This window comes from Canis lupus, chromosome X (assembly GCF_011100685.1).
Source record: "Canis lupus familiaris isolate Mischka breed German Shepherd chromosome X, alternate assembly UU_Cfam_GSD_1.0, whole genome shotgun sequence".
Lineage (NCBI taxonomy): Eukaryota > Metazoa > Chordata > Mammalia > Carnivora > Canidae > Canis > Canis lupus.
The window spans coordinates 120,955,224-120,968,602 of record NC_049260.1 but is presented as its reverse complement, the minus strand read 5'-3'; the positions used below and the strand labels follow the sequence as shown (position 1 = coordinate 120,968,602).

The 13,379-nt window shown below is 57.6% G+C and overlaps 1 protein-coding gene across 9 annotated transcripts; it reads right to left on the bottom strand.

Annotated features, from left to right (window-relative positions):
- Positions 1 to 856: 856 nt before the first annotated feature.
- On the bottom strand, positions 857 to 11,875 carry PRRG3 (proline rich and Gla domain 3). Of its 9 annotated transcripts, none has more exons than XM_038588572.1 (5): positions 11,286 to 11,390; positions 8,740 to 8,950; positions 7,827 to 7,865; positions 6,734 to 6,894; positions 857 to 6,409 (listed from the first exon to the last, which is right to left on the bottom strand). In XM_038588572.1, the coding sequence occupies exons 3-5, from the start codon at positions 7,831 to 7,833 to the stop codon at positions 5,882 to 5,884; spliced, it is 696 nt and encodes a 231-aa protein (XP_038444500.1). In that variant the 5' UTR covers positions 7,834 to 7,865; positions 8,740 to 8,950; positions 11,286 to 11,390; the 3' UTR covers positions 857 to 5,881. The 9 variants fall into 9 exon arrangements, with proteins under 9 accessions (XP_038444500.1, XP_038444499.1, XP_038444498.1 ...); XM_038588571.1 differs by lacking the exon at positions 11,286 to 11,390 and adding an exon at positions 10,757 to 10,883; XM_038588570.1 differs by lacking the exon at positions 11,286 to 11,390 and adding an exon at positions 10,484 to 10,614.
- Between the last annotated feature and the right edge of the window lie 1,504 nt (positions 11,876 to 13,379).

Genomic DNA, 13,379 nt, shown 5'->3' with positions numbered 1-13,379 from the left:
CAAAAAGAGCCTAAAGTGCAAACCCCATGTTCAGAATGTGACCCCATCTGTGCCCTGGAGTCCACTTGAAAAGTATTCATTTGACTTCTCCACATCCCCAGAAAGTTGGCATCACTCGACAAGCCAGTCCGGGATAGGAATGGAACCCAAGGCCCCTCGCTGTCATTCTGGCATTTGGCCTCCACATTCAATCCTCGAAGGAGGCCCTACATTTCATGGTCATTTTCTCTTCACTGCCATGGCTTTTCCTATTTGAGGGTGGATTATTTTCATTACTGGGGATTGGTCCAACTTGCACCAGTGATGTCCCATGGCCATATCTCACCCCACACCAACAGCTGGGAGTACTGGGGGCTGAGACTATGCTTCCATCAAGGGGAAGCGAGTGCATCCTTGCCCTCTGAACAGTCTCTGAGTCTTGCCATTCTCTGAATTGGGCAAGCAGAGCCAGGGCAAAGCCTGAGTATTAAGTCCTACCTTCACGGGACACAGAAAACTTTCTCCCTCCCACCCCTCCCCCAGCCCTGAAACCAAGCAAGGTATCCTTTTAGCAAGAGAGACAACCCTGTTAGTAGCCAGGGATCAGGTGACAGGGAAATTGCTAACTTGATTTGTGACAGACTTTACTAACCTGTCCCAGGAGGATGGGTCAGGAGATCATCTTACACATAAGGACAATCTTTTAGGACCAGGACATCTCTGCTTCCTGCTTCTAAACTGGTTTGGGCTGTTTCCTTATCTACAGCCTGACTTTGGGGGGGAAAAAAACCCCACACATTTGGCCCACAACCATCCATGCCCCAATGAAAGTTCTGGAGTCAGCAGGGATCCGAGAGTGATGAGGACAGGACACAAGTGAATGCCATGTGCTCTTTATTATTATTAATTATCTTCTTGTACAGAAAGAGACAAAGTCGAACAGCTAAACTCAACAATTATAAAAAGAGAGAGAGAGAAAGAATCAGAAGCAAGAGGGTTGGTTGCTCCCAGGCTCCAGTGAAATCCTGACATACTACTGAATGTACAGATTTCCCAGCTGACATGGGTCAACACATGAATACAAGCACAGTTTAAAGTGGTACCAAAATGAATCCATTTCACAGTAATCATGTCTAGAAGCTCAGTTGCACATATCAGGGTTTCCACTGTCACAAATTCACAATCACAGAGTGAAATAGCAGGTGTGTTCAGGCCTGGGAAAGTGGCATCCGGAAGGGGAGACAGATAGGGAGGCAAAAGCAGCTGTGGGATTTGTTTCAATCTTGAATATCTGTGTTAATGCTCAGGCTGGGGGCGGGGGAGGGGCAGGCACTGTGCAACGGTCAGATGTCTCAGTACAGTAGAACAACTGTTGAGGCAATGAGCCCGAGGGGGTGTGCTGTTTGGATATCCTTGTCAGAGAAATTCTTGCTAGAGAGAGACTCGCCGCCCACAGCCTGTGAAAGGAAAAGCTCCCTACGTTCAATATTTGGGGGCGAATGATGGGAGTGGCCAGTCTGATAGCAAAACATCGGCTTCACAGAATATTTAGCAAGATACACAGCTACGTTACTTTAAATTGCAGGCTACGAGAATGAAAAGCTACAGCACCCACCCTTCCCGCAATGGAGAGAGACCAAGAGACCATCCTACGCACAAAGAGCCTCACACACGAGAATTGCTGAACCCCAAAGCTGAAGGCACGGTGAAGGGATCCCTGATATCTTGAGCCTTTTCTTTGAAAAAAAAAGTGCTCATTTTAACTAGATCCCTCTTACACATAGGACCCTGAACATCGACTAACATCGCGAAGACTATGTCAAACCTTTCTACGGAGCAAGAATCGCAGATACCGTGAATTAAGATAATTTAATAAGATAAGTTGTGATTTGTCTATAAGTTCTGAATTAGTGGGCTTCAAATTAATAGGCTTTTACCATGGTTGCAGGCAGTCTGATTACAGTACTTTGAAATTAGCTAATTATACTGATTAGTAGGAGCAGAGTTCGGTGGGGAGGATGTGCTTGTTTCTGAATCGGCACAATCCTGAAATGGAGCTTCATTACTTGTCAAGCTGGAAAGCTTTGCTGCCCAGCTCTCCATCTCAGCCTTGAACGTGAGGGCACGTGCAAGACACAGCACACAGGCACACTCCTAGAAACACAGGGCGTAGGTGAAAAAGAGCCCCCCTCCCCACCCCTTTCCCCAGACAAAAGAACAATCTAGAGGCAGTGTTGTTTTTTCCTTCTTCTCAAGGGATGCCATTCGGTTGTCAAAAGATCAACCCGCAGCCAGAGAGGAACCATCTGGTTCAAACTCCTTAACAAAAAAAGACACTTTCCTGTCCTGAATTCCTCATATTCAGGCCACCAGAAAGGCAACATCCAACCCACCGGGCAGATTCCTGTTTTCCCAAGCACCCTAAGGAATTCGCACTAATGGCAGTGGGATTCACAAGCGGAAGAGGAGGCTCCTGGCCTCCAGGTCAGCCTGCTTGGTGTTGCTGGGCACCTGTGCGCTTCACTCTTTCTCTTGTGCTTTCATTTTGAAGAACCCCAGGCGATGGGGAGCAGCGTGGAGGGACAGGTTTGCGATTCTCGTTTTAAAAAGTCTTAAAAAGTGTTTTAAAGCCTTTTCTCTTTTTTTTTTTTTGTCTTCATGAAAAATATCTGAACAACTAGCCCCACCATTTCCAAAGGCAAGAGTCACACATTTGTTCCACCACAAAAGAAAATGGAAAAAGAAAAAGGCCCAGGAGTGCTCAGATCTCCTTCAGCTGTTGAGACCCGCAGAACAGGGGCAGAGGTGGGGGACACGGTGCCAGAAGGGCGTGGGGGGGTCCCACAGGGCAGAGGCCCACAGGGTGGAGCTGCTTAGTCTTCTCCTAAAACTTTTCGTGAAGTGGGGGCAGAAGGTGGTGACTCTGCGGGGCTTGGACAGCCAATCTCAGCTTTCCTCCCTCAGGGTCCCGTCAAAAGGCTGTCCAGCCCCAGGAGGTGACATTCCTCCCTTCAGACCGGAACCCTCCTGGTACAAATATAGCCACACACCGGCTATTGTTTCAGATAAGCATATGAGAAAAAGGCAACGTGCACACGTGTACAGGCACGCATGCACAGGCGCACGCACGCGCGCGCGCACACACACACGCACACAGGTCCCAATACAACAAAAATGTAGCTACTACAGATTTAGCATTGTATCAAACCAACGTCCATACAAAGACACAGTTTGAAAAGGTATATACAGAGCATTCGTAAAAGCCGAGTGTGCACCGTGAGGAGTTATGACCCTTGTGTACTATAGACTTTGTTTTCTACAATAGACTGCAAAAAACGTCCCAGAGACCACGGTGGCAAGCCCACCTGTTAGAATCTCGCGGAGCACCTTAGCGGGAGCACACAGGGCCCCAGGAGCTGCTCTCGAGCTCTCCCTGCAGGCCCGCACTCGCTGGCCTGGCGCCCAAGGACGCAGCATGTGCTGCCCTCCCGCAGGCCAGGCTCCTGCCTCCCGCTCCCTCCCAGCTCCACCCGGCTTGGCAGGGCAGGGCTCCGCGGATGCCAAATGCAGCAGGCCTTCCTTGGCATGCTCCCTTTGGCTCTGGTCAGCGGGGCCTGTGCCCGGCTCTCTTCTCAGTGGGGAAGAGACACACGGGGCGGGGGGTGGGGGGGGTCAGGGTCTTCTCCCCCGCTCCCAGGTGGCTCACAGGCCTCGGGCTGCCCCCGGGTCCTCCACCACAGGCCAAATAGGAGAGACCGCAGCCTCCGTCGTGGAAAGAGCAGGGCCCTTCTAGGCTAAAAATCCCTTTGTGAAGAAGGGCAGGAGTGTCATGTTAGAGGTCCAGAGGGAGAAGAGGAAGGAAGGGAAGGTGGGATGCACCTGGTTGGCACCTGTGGCATCAGGGAGCTCTCATGGAAGGACAGACGAGAGAACAGAAAGCATCACCCGGCAGGACACTGACTCCCCAAGTCGAGACTCAACATCAGAGTCACGTGAAGGCCCCCATGAGACGGGTCTCCTGTAAGCTACACATTTCCAGAAGCATCTTCTTAAGGGCAAACTGCACTAGCTCCCTGATGCTTCAGGAACTGCACAGGCATTATTAGCTCAGTCAGCCTCCCTTGGGTCCGGGAGGTGGGGGGAGGATGGAAAAACCCAGCCACCGGGTCAAGCTGTCGAAGTCGGTGGCCTCAGTGGGATAAGAATACAAGTCTCCTAAACTTGAAGTGTGTCCCAGGGCAAGTGTTCAGGATGGGAGGGGCCTCCAGAAGTCACCCGCGGCCTCGAGGCAGGGCTGCGGTCAAAGGACGAGGCCCGATGCCTGCCTTGGAGAGCTGTTTGGACGGAGAGAAGCTTGTCTTGTCAGTGGGTTTTGAACTGCTGTGGTTGCCAATAGACCCTGGCTGTGCACTCTAATGGACCCCACAAAGATTTGCTACATTATTTTAAGCACCACAGAGAAAAAGTGATTTGGCTCCGAGGCCAGGAGGACGGACATGCAGGGCTAGGGGGGAAGCGGTGTCGAGAATCTTTTACGTGGTCACGGTCAGTTCAAGGGCAGGTCACTCCTGCCCCACTGCTGTCCAAAACCTCCCTGAAATGCAGAAGTGGACAGCTCCTGGGCCGCAGAGAGGGGTCACTAAAAATGGACCAGCACCTGGCCATAACACAGGAAACCCCGAAGGCGTCTTCAACCCCAGGTCACGGGCTTCCCCACCTCCCCTGCCAAGGAAGTTCTAGAAAGGGACACTTTGGGATCTTTTCCCCAGGTGAGCACCATTATTAAGGAGAAATCAGTCAACTGAAGTTCAAGTTCAACTCAATGCACCTGCTCACGAAAAGGGAAGTATCCTCAAAGTTCAAAGCTGAGGAGGCCAAGTTCTTGGGTTTTGTCATCCCAGGGTACTATCAGCCTCAGTAGGACAGAACTCCAGCGCTCTGGCCCAGGCTTGTAGCCCTGAGCACTCAGAGGCCAGGGGCTCCCCAGGCAGGGTCACCAGCATTAGTGTTCCCAGAGCTACGATTGGGCTCAGGCCAGTGGGTAGTGGCTTTAGCACAGCCGGTACACATCTAGAAAGCCAAGGTCTTCAGAAGGCCAAGCACACTAGAACCAGAGCTAGCTTCCAGGATAGCAAAGTTCGCACAGGCCTCTCACTCAATCTGGCAGCCAGCCCCGTGCCCCTCATCCTTCACACAACCCGTCCTCCTTCCAGCTGGCTCCAGATATTCCTTTTAATCTGGTCATGAGCGTGTGTGGAGGTGGGTGTCGGGGCAGGGGAGTATCACAGATCTGATGTCCCTCGGTCCCCTATGAATGGCCCAGGTTGTATTGTTTTGCTTTATTGTGTTGGTCGTTTATTTACTCATTATTACTCTTTTTTGTGGTTGTTGTTCAGTCCTTGTCCCCGTCCTCAAAATGTTAAGCAAGGACGGAAAGCAGAAGACAGGGGAGGAAAAGGGACTGCTGATCACCTAGCTTCTCTCCCTCAACCTCTGTGCCCTAGGCTCCCAGCCAGACACACACAGGTCTCCAGCCCGCCACACGGCCCCGGGGCCTGAGCCTACGCACATTCGGGCCACAATCCACTCAATGGGCTAATACCTTTGGCATAAGAGAAGCCAGTTCCTGATGGGAGGACAGGATGGCGGGAGCATGGGGGCTTCTGGGAGAGCTGGGCTCTCTGGCCTGTGGCTCCCCCAGGGGCTTTGACGCATGTGTGTTCCCTACCCCCCCCCCCCCGACCTGTCTCTGACAGCTGACTTCCTACAAATCCACGGTTAGGAAATTATTTGGCAACAGGAGGCTAAGGCTGTTTTGTGGTGGCACAGTCTTTAAAAAGTTAAAAAGAAAATAGGAGACCCCTGAAAAGAGGCTTTCACTCCGGACAGGACAGAAGTCCTACTACTTGTCCGAGCCGGGGTTGGTGGCCACTATCTCCTCATACTTTGGGGGTGGGTCGCTGTAAGAGACACTCGCCTCCTCACTGCTGCTCTCCTGAGGCGCGGTCACCTCCTCGTAGGACGGGGGAGGGGTGGCACTGGACAGCCTGGAGAGAGAGAGCTCAGGGAGGTAGAGGGTGCTCTCGAGGCGGACCGTGGCTCTGCCCCCGCGACTGGGCCCCAGCACCACCTGCGGGTTGCCCCCCGCCTCACGATGCCCAGAGGACTCCCCCTGGCTATGCACAGTGCCCCGGTACACCATGACCCGGGGCAGGCTGTGCCCGGCACGACTGGCGAGATACCGGTTCTGCGCGTACGACGGGTGGTGACGGGTGGCTTTCTGCAGCTGGCACCTCCAGATGATGAACAGGGCGATGACGATCAGGAGCGCCACCCCCAGAAGGGGCACCACCACGTACATGGCATCTGAGCTTTGGGCCGGATCTCGGACCGAGTAGACGGCGTTCGGATACCCCTTCCAGAACTCCATCTACAAGAGAAAGGGGGCCGCTTGCACCTGCACGCACGACCTCACGGCCCAGATGGAGCCCCGAGACCTCTGGCAGGCCTGGCACGTTCGGCGGGGCCTGTGGCCGCCCCCGGCCCCCCAGCTGGCCTACCGTCGACAGCTGCCAGGACAAAGGAGGGTGCTCCCAAGTGACGAGGCCCCCAGAATCGGGCGGCTGGGGCTCTAAGGCCACGTCCTTCGATGGCCCTGGCGCCCCTGCCACAGACCGGGCGGCTTTGCCCGCACGCCTTGTGATGGGCCCCAGGCTCCCCTGCTCCCACAAAGCCGCCCTGGGGCAGCACATGCCGTTTTCTCTTTGTCCTCGAACACCTCCTTGACCTCCTCGTAGCTGCAGACCTCTTCCATGCACTCTCGCTCGATGGTGCCCTGGCGCAGCTCCTCCAGGAACTCATTGGCGCGGGGGAACCGTTTCAGGACCGAATGGGCATTCTTGGCCTCCAGGAACACTGAGGAGAGAGCCGTACTGAGGCCTGGCACGGGCGAGGGCCCTGGGGCTCCTTCAGGCCCGACTCAGCCCGGACAGGGAAGCACAGGGAGGAAGGGAAGCAGGACAAAGCCGGCAGGCGCCGCGCCACCCCGGATACGGCTGCGCCTCTGCACCCGGGATCGAAGGGCTGGCTGACCTTCTGCGATGCCACGATGCACCTGCTTAGAACACCACGGACCCGAGCAGACGCATGAGTGTGGGGCCCCGGGTAGTACAGAGGAAAATGGGACCAACCGCAAATCACCCCATAGGACTCTACCAGGGCGGTGCCCTGTCCCTCCGCCTGAATGGCCACCTGCGACGTCACCAATTGCCCAGACCCAGACAACCTACTACCAGTCCAGTCTGGGCTAGATCGGGGCACTGGGCACATACAAATCTGAGAGTGCCCCGGGGAAGAGGGTCACAGGGATCTATGAGGAGAAAGGAAGCCCCAGGAGACTGGGCACAGACGCGTCCTCCAAAAGTGTCACTGAGTCCTAGCCATATCTACTTATTCCCAAGGGAGGGACCCAGGCCTAGTCGAGCTGCCCCACATGGTCTCAGCTACATGCTCTGTAAACCTGAGCTAGTATCCTATCCACCAGCCCCTTGCAGTGCCCAGGCAGGCAGGGCTTTCCCAAAAAGCAGGCGCCCATTACCAAAAAGTAGGCCTGTCGTATTAGTTTCTCTCATACAGGCTTGGGCAGGTGCACATCTACAAGTGGGCACACACTCAAGGATGGATCCAGAGCTGAGAGGGGAAAGCTGCGACCCACCAATGAGACAGGGGCTTCAGGGACACCCTGGGGACGGGCAGGCTGGACAGGACTTGAGAGGTGAGCATGCACCTTTCCTGTGAGTCCCTGGGCACGGCCACTCACCCCTCCACCCGGGCCCTGGCAAACTCACCTGCCATGGCTGCTCCCTCAGCTCCAGCGTCTCACTTGCCTGGCAGAGGAGAAAAGCAGAGTTACAGTGAGGTCACACCTCAAAGCCTACAGGGCACCCCCTCGGCCCTGGGATGTGACTCCCACCCCCACTGGCCTGGTCAAAGGTCAAAGCTCATGTCACCCCCTGTGCCACTCACAGCCTCCCGTCCTCCCCCAAGCTCCCTGAGGCCCAGCAGAACCCAAAGCTAACCTTCCTTCTGACTCTTCCCCCCATGACCAGAGTCTGAGAGTGTAGATGACCTTTAAAAGAAAGAGGGGGGATCCCCTCCTACAGGCCAAGTTTCCTCCTTCCTCACTTCCCTCAACAAGTCTTCGCACTTTTAAGTCAGAAAGGACCTCCGAGGGATGGAGAATTAGGTGAGGTCAAGCACGCCAACGGTGACAGAGACAGGACCCACTCTTAGGGACTCATTTTGCTCACAATGGCGAGTCCCAGAAACCTCTAATGACAAGTATGTTCCTTGAAAACAGGCGGCCCGTGTTGAAGAAGCAGGTGCTGGCAGCGCTGAACGGGGCGACAAGCATCTCAGAAGTCATGGCCCAACCCCGGGTGACCCACTGTGTCTGTCTGCACCGGACAGGGTACCGAGGGTCTCCTGCAACTAGCTCCCTCTCCTCTCATGGCATCGAAGACCACTGCAGTGGGGCATGAAGATAGTGACCGGCGTGATTGGAACTGAGATGCTTAACTCAACGCAAGGGTTGCCTGCAATGTCCCAAAGCCCCGCTCCTGCTCAGGAATTCTCCAGCCACTATATAAACCAGGGCCAGTGCTCCCGCGCACGCGCACACGCACTGCCCGAGCTGTCTGCACCTGGGAGCCATCACCCCACTGCTCCCTCCCCAAGCAGAAGCTGGGGGTTTATGACTACCTGGACGCAAGACACGGGAACGTGCAACCCGTCGTGCTACCCTTTTCACCTCGGCTGCCAGGAAGCTCAGTGTTAACGCTGACCGTGAAGCCCAGCTGGTGAAGCACCTATGCTCCTCCTTGGCAGCGTGGCACACGCTTTTCTATTCACAGGTGCAGGGCCTTGTGTGTATTTCAAATATACCTTCCAATCCGATCGGCAAACACGTAGGCTATAAATGGTAAATAAAATCAAAGCTAAAGGAAAAACAGCAAATCTATCCCCTGTCTACAAGAAACCCCACGTCAAGGGGGATTTTGTCTTTTGAACCCCAGGACGATCCCACCCAAAACTCGGGGAGCGACTCCGTCCCCCAGATTGGTCTACCATGGTAAGAAGAGTTGGCCCTCGGTGTGGAAGGAGTGAAGACTGACTATTTATCTCAAGATTCTGCCTCTGACTGGTCTCTGGGGTTCCCTGAGGGCCAATGCCAGTCACGTGGTGAGGGTGTGGGTGTGGCACGCCTAACAGCAAAGGGTTTGACTGAATTAAAAATGGAGCTGTTGTGTCACAGTTTGCAAAGATTGAGTAAAGGCTGTCCTAGCGAGTGAAGATCCAAAGCCACACATTGCATTGTTTATCGAAGAGAACTGCCGTGTCGGTTCTGTTCATTTTTACGTGTTAAAATTACATAACAGCTTACACACAGCCACATCTTGTCCCAAACACACCTGACTTGGGTGCATGCACACCCACACCTATCATAGCCACGAATGAGTGCTCTCCTGACACTTGCCAAAGTTATTAGTTTATTTTTAAGGTTCAAAAAAGGCAGGAACTCCTCCTTCCCCCCCCCCCAAAAAAAAACCCAGCTCACAGGGAATGGCACACTCCATTAACAATTCTGCAGCCACCATTACTGCTGCTGCTGCTGCTGCTGCTGCTGCTGCGAGGCCGCCTCCCCCTCCTTCCCCAAAATTTAGCGCCTGCTTCTTCCCCTATAAATACACCATCAATAGGGCGTTGCTATGGCAACAGTGAGGAAGCGTGAGGGCTCCAGACAGAGAATGCTGCTGCAGTCACGCATATACATGATGTCCCTCCTACCCCTGGTGGATACTGTAAGGCTGATTGTAGGCCCAAGGAATTTTTAACCCACTCCCCCCAGGAACACAGCTGAATCCTGAGGGCCTGGAGAGGAAGGAAGGCAGGGACAGGCCGCCACAAAGACCTTCCTTAACCCCAGCCTGGGCTGAGGCAGCCAAATCACAGCAGTCTGAAAGGTCGCTCCCCAAATCCCTCGCATGGAGACAGGAGGCCATCAGAGCACCAGGTGTCCCAAGACGTGGCCTGCAAACCACTTCTCCCAATCCTAGCCCTTTTCATTCCCCTCACTCAGAACTAGCTGTCGCCAGGAAAGGCTTCTGTGATCGCCAAAGCTCATGACTCATCAACCCACCCAGTGACATGAAACTCCCAAATTATGCTCCAACTCCAACTCTGGGCCCTCCTGGTCCCCTTCCGCTCATGCCAGCCCTTAACGTGCCCGTCCTTGCCCACCGTCGCCCGCCAGCTGCGCCCTGCCCAGGAGCGCCAGCCTCTGGCCCGGGCACACTCTTCTCCTGGGGCTGCTCGGGACCCCCAACGCCTTGGCCCGGCCGGGCCTCCGGACCCCCCCGCCCAGCAGTGCCCGGCGCCCAGCTCAGGGGCCCTGTACTCCGAACCATGCCCTCGGGGCCGGGGCGCCCAACCCCAACGGCCTCACCGTTCTCTGGGCCCAGGAGGCGGCCGCCCTGCTTGCGCACGCAGCCCGCCACCTCGCTGCGGCGCCTCTGCCAGCAGGGCCCTGTCCCCGCCCACCTGCTCCCCGTCGGCCAAGCCCCCGGCCCGGCCCAGCCGTCTCCGCCCGCCCGCCCTCCCCGCCCGCCGCCCGCCCGCCGCCCCGGGGCCCCCCGAAGCCCGCCCGGCCGAGGCCGGGGCCGAGGTGCGCCTGGAGCTCCCGCCCCTCGCAGCCGGGCGCCCGGGCCCTGCCCGTTACCTCGGACCCCCCTGCCCTGCTGTCCTCTGGGGACTCCGCCGCTGCCCGCCCCCCACGCCCCGCTGCGCCAAGTCTGGCCTCGCGCCCCGCGCCTCGCGCGCCACCCTCGAGCGCCACGACCCCCGGGCCCCGCTCGCCAGGCCGCGATCGTCGCGCCGCACCGCGCGCCGGGCCGCCGGGCCGAGGACGCCAGAGGGCAGGGGGCGAGGAGAGCGGGCCGAGGGGGAGGGCGGGCGGCCGGCGAGCTGGGCCGGAGGGGCGGCGGCGCGCACCCAGCACCGCGCGCCCGCGCCCCGCTCCGCCGGCGCCGCCCCTGCCCCCGCCCGTGCTGCCGGGGGGCGGGGCCTGGGCGGCGGGCCCGGGGCGCGCCGGGGACCCCCCAGCCGAAGGCGCGGGCCCCGTGGTGCCCCCGGGCCCTGGCCCTCGGAAGCCCGGGCGCCAAGGCGAGCTGGGGCGGCCGCGCCCAAGGCCCACGCGCCCGGGCCCCGCGCAGCGCACCCTCCCCCACCTGTCCCCGACCCAGGCTCACCTGTCATTGTGGCCAGCCCGCCCCCGAGAGCCGGCCGAGGAAAGAAGGGGCTCGGGCCAGCACCCCGGGCCCACCTCGCAGGGCTCCAGCGGGCCCGCGGAAGGGCTGGGTGGAGGCTGCGTTCCGCCAATGACTGGGTGACCTTGGCTCCTTCACTTACCGCCCCCCCCCCCCCGCCCCGGGACGGCAGGCTCCCCGCCGGTCAAATCTGGTAAATGGGGAGAAGCCTGCCTCCCTCGCGGGGCTGCAGCGAAATAAAGGAGGAAATGGGTTTGGGAAAGTCTGAAGGCGCAGAAAGGGGAGAGGAAGGGGAGCGCGGGGGGGAGCGGGGAGGGGGCACAGGAGGCCGCGCTGCGGGAGGTTCGGCATGACAGGACCAGGCGCTGGTAGAGGACACTGGTCCCAGGAGAAGCACGCGACGCGGCGGACTGCTAAGGGGGGACCGTTGCGGGGGGGGGGGGGGGGACTCGGGGTCTGGGTCTGCCCAAGCTTCCCCGGGGTGGTCCAGGGCACCTGCTGAGTTTTCAGGGTTCCGTTTGTTCTCTGCACCTCTGGAGCCCTCCTGGCAACTGAAGTGGGCGCCTTTCCCACCCCTTTTCCTATTTTGGGGTTTCCGGCAGGATGATCCAGAGAAGGTACACCCGGAACTATCCCCACCCCCATCCCAGGCAGAGAGATTCCAATGTCCTGCCTCCATCGGAAAATAGGGGGAAGGCTTCCATCCCCTCGGGCCTCTGGCAGTCCAGCTCCCAGAGCTGAGCAGCCCCCCTGCCCTTCTCTCCTCTCCCAACCCGGCTCCCAAGGGCGCTTTGCACCTGTACTCAGAGCCCCCTTTGCCCAGGACAGCCCTCTGCCCTCCTTCATGAAGGCAAGAGGCCCACATCCCCCCGCCTGGGGAGAAGGCTTGCACAGAAGGGAATCAAGATCACCCGGGGATAAGAACGGGAGTCCTTTGGGACCCAAAAGGGCTGTGTAGGCTTTAGAGGCCCTCTCCGTTCTGGGGGAGAGGGTGTGGGCCGGGCTGCTGGGAGAAGCGCTTTGGACCTCTCCTGAAACTTACTTCCTGGGTCTCCTAGTCCCACCCCCAGCTTCCCTTCCTGATCTTAACCATGTCCACAGGCGACTTCACACAACTCTCCGCGTGTGAGGCCAGGGTCGGTGGCTTTCACACGCCTCCCAGCACCCCCACCTAAGCTACTAGCTCCCTCCCTGCCCAGAATGCCTTTCCTCCCACCAGCAGCCTCTGCTCACTCACATTCATTCTTCCCGCATAGCTCAGATGACATCTGTCCTCAGGTCGGGATTCTCCGCCCCTGCCCACGCTGACGGCTGGGTTCTTAGCACTCTCTGCAGATGCCCAGGGTGGGAATGGTGAGGAGCGGCCCCTCGGCAGCAGCAGCAGCAGCGCAGGAGCTCCAACTCCTGACAAGACCATGCATCACCTGCGATCCTGAGCAAGTGACTTAACCTCTCTGCATCTCAGTTTCCTCATCTGTCAAAGGAAAATGATGACGATAATGATAATAGCTCCCTCAAAGGCAGGGAAGAGAGCAAACGGCAGGGTCACATCAAAGTCACATGAGTGTGCCCCCATCCAGCTGCATTCTGTCCGTTTGGTCGCTCACTTGAGCCGTGCACCCGCCTCCTCTATCTCGGGGGCCAGGGACCTCTTCATATGTCCCTCACATCCCACACAGGGCCTCATCCACAGCGCCCGCTGGATGCTTGCAGAGCCGAGGTAGGAGAGGCCCAGTTGAAGTGAGGAGCTGGAGCAACGGTCCATCTTCAACTTACCACCAAGGTGTCCCCAACACCACCAGAAGCTCTGAGCCCTGCTTCCTCCCCATGGGGATCCTGAGTCTGGGCTTCCTCCAGACTTTGGCTTTCTTCAAAGAAGACTTCCTAATTCCCCCCAGGAGGGCCCCATGCACTCCCAGGGACCAGGAGTTGCTTTGAGATATGGCCTGAACAGCCCCTGCTGTGCACCAGGGTGGGAAAGGTTTGGCCTCTTGGCTTACCTGCCTGGGCTGGGCACCCAGCAGATTAGTGCACTCAAGGGACTTTATTTTCCAAGCAAATTGCTCCTCCCACAGA

Excerpts from the sequence above, each read along its gene's own strand:
- PRRG3 (XM_038588578.1), bottom strand. Across the intron at positions 6,410-6,733 it reads TCGAGGACAAAGAGAAAACG|ATGGAGTTCTGGAAGGGGTA; the intron begins GCATGTGCTGCC and ends TTTCTCTTGTAG.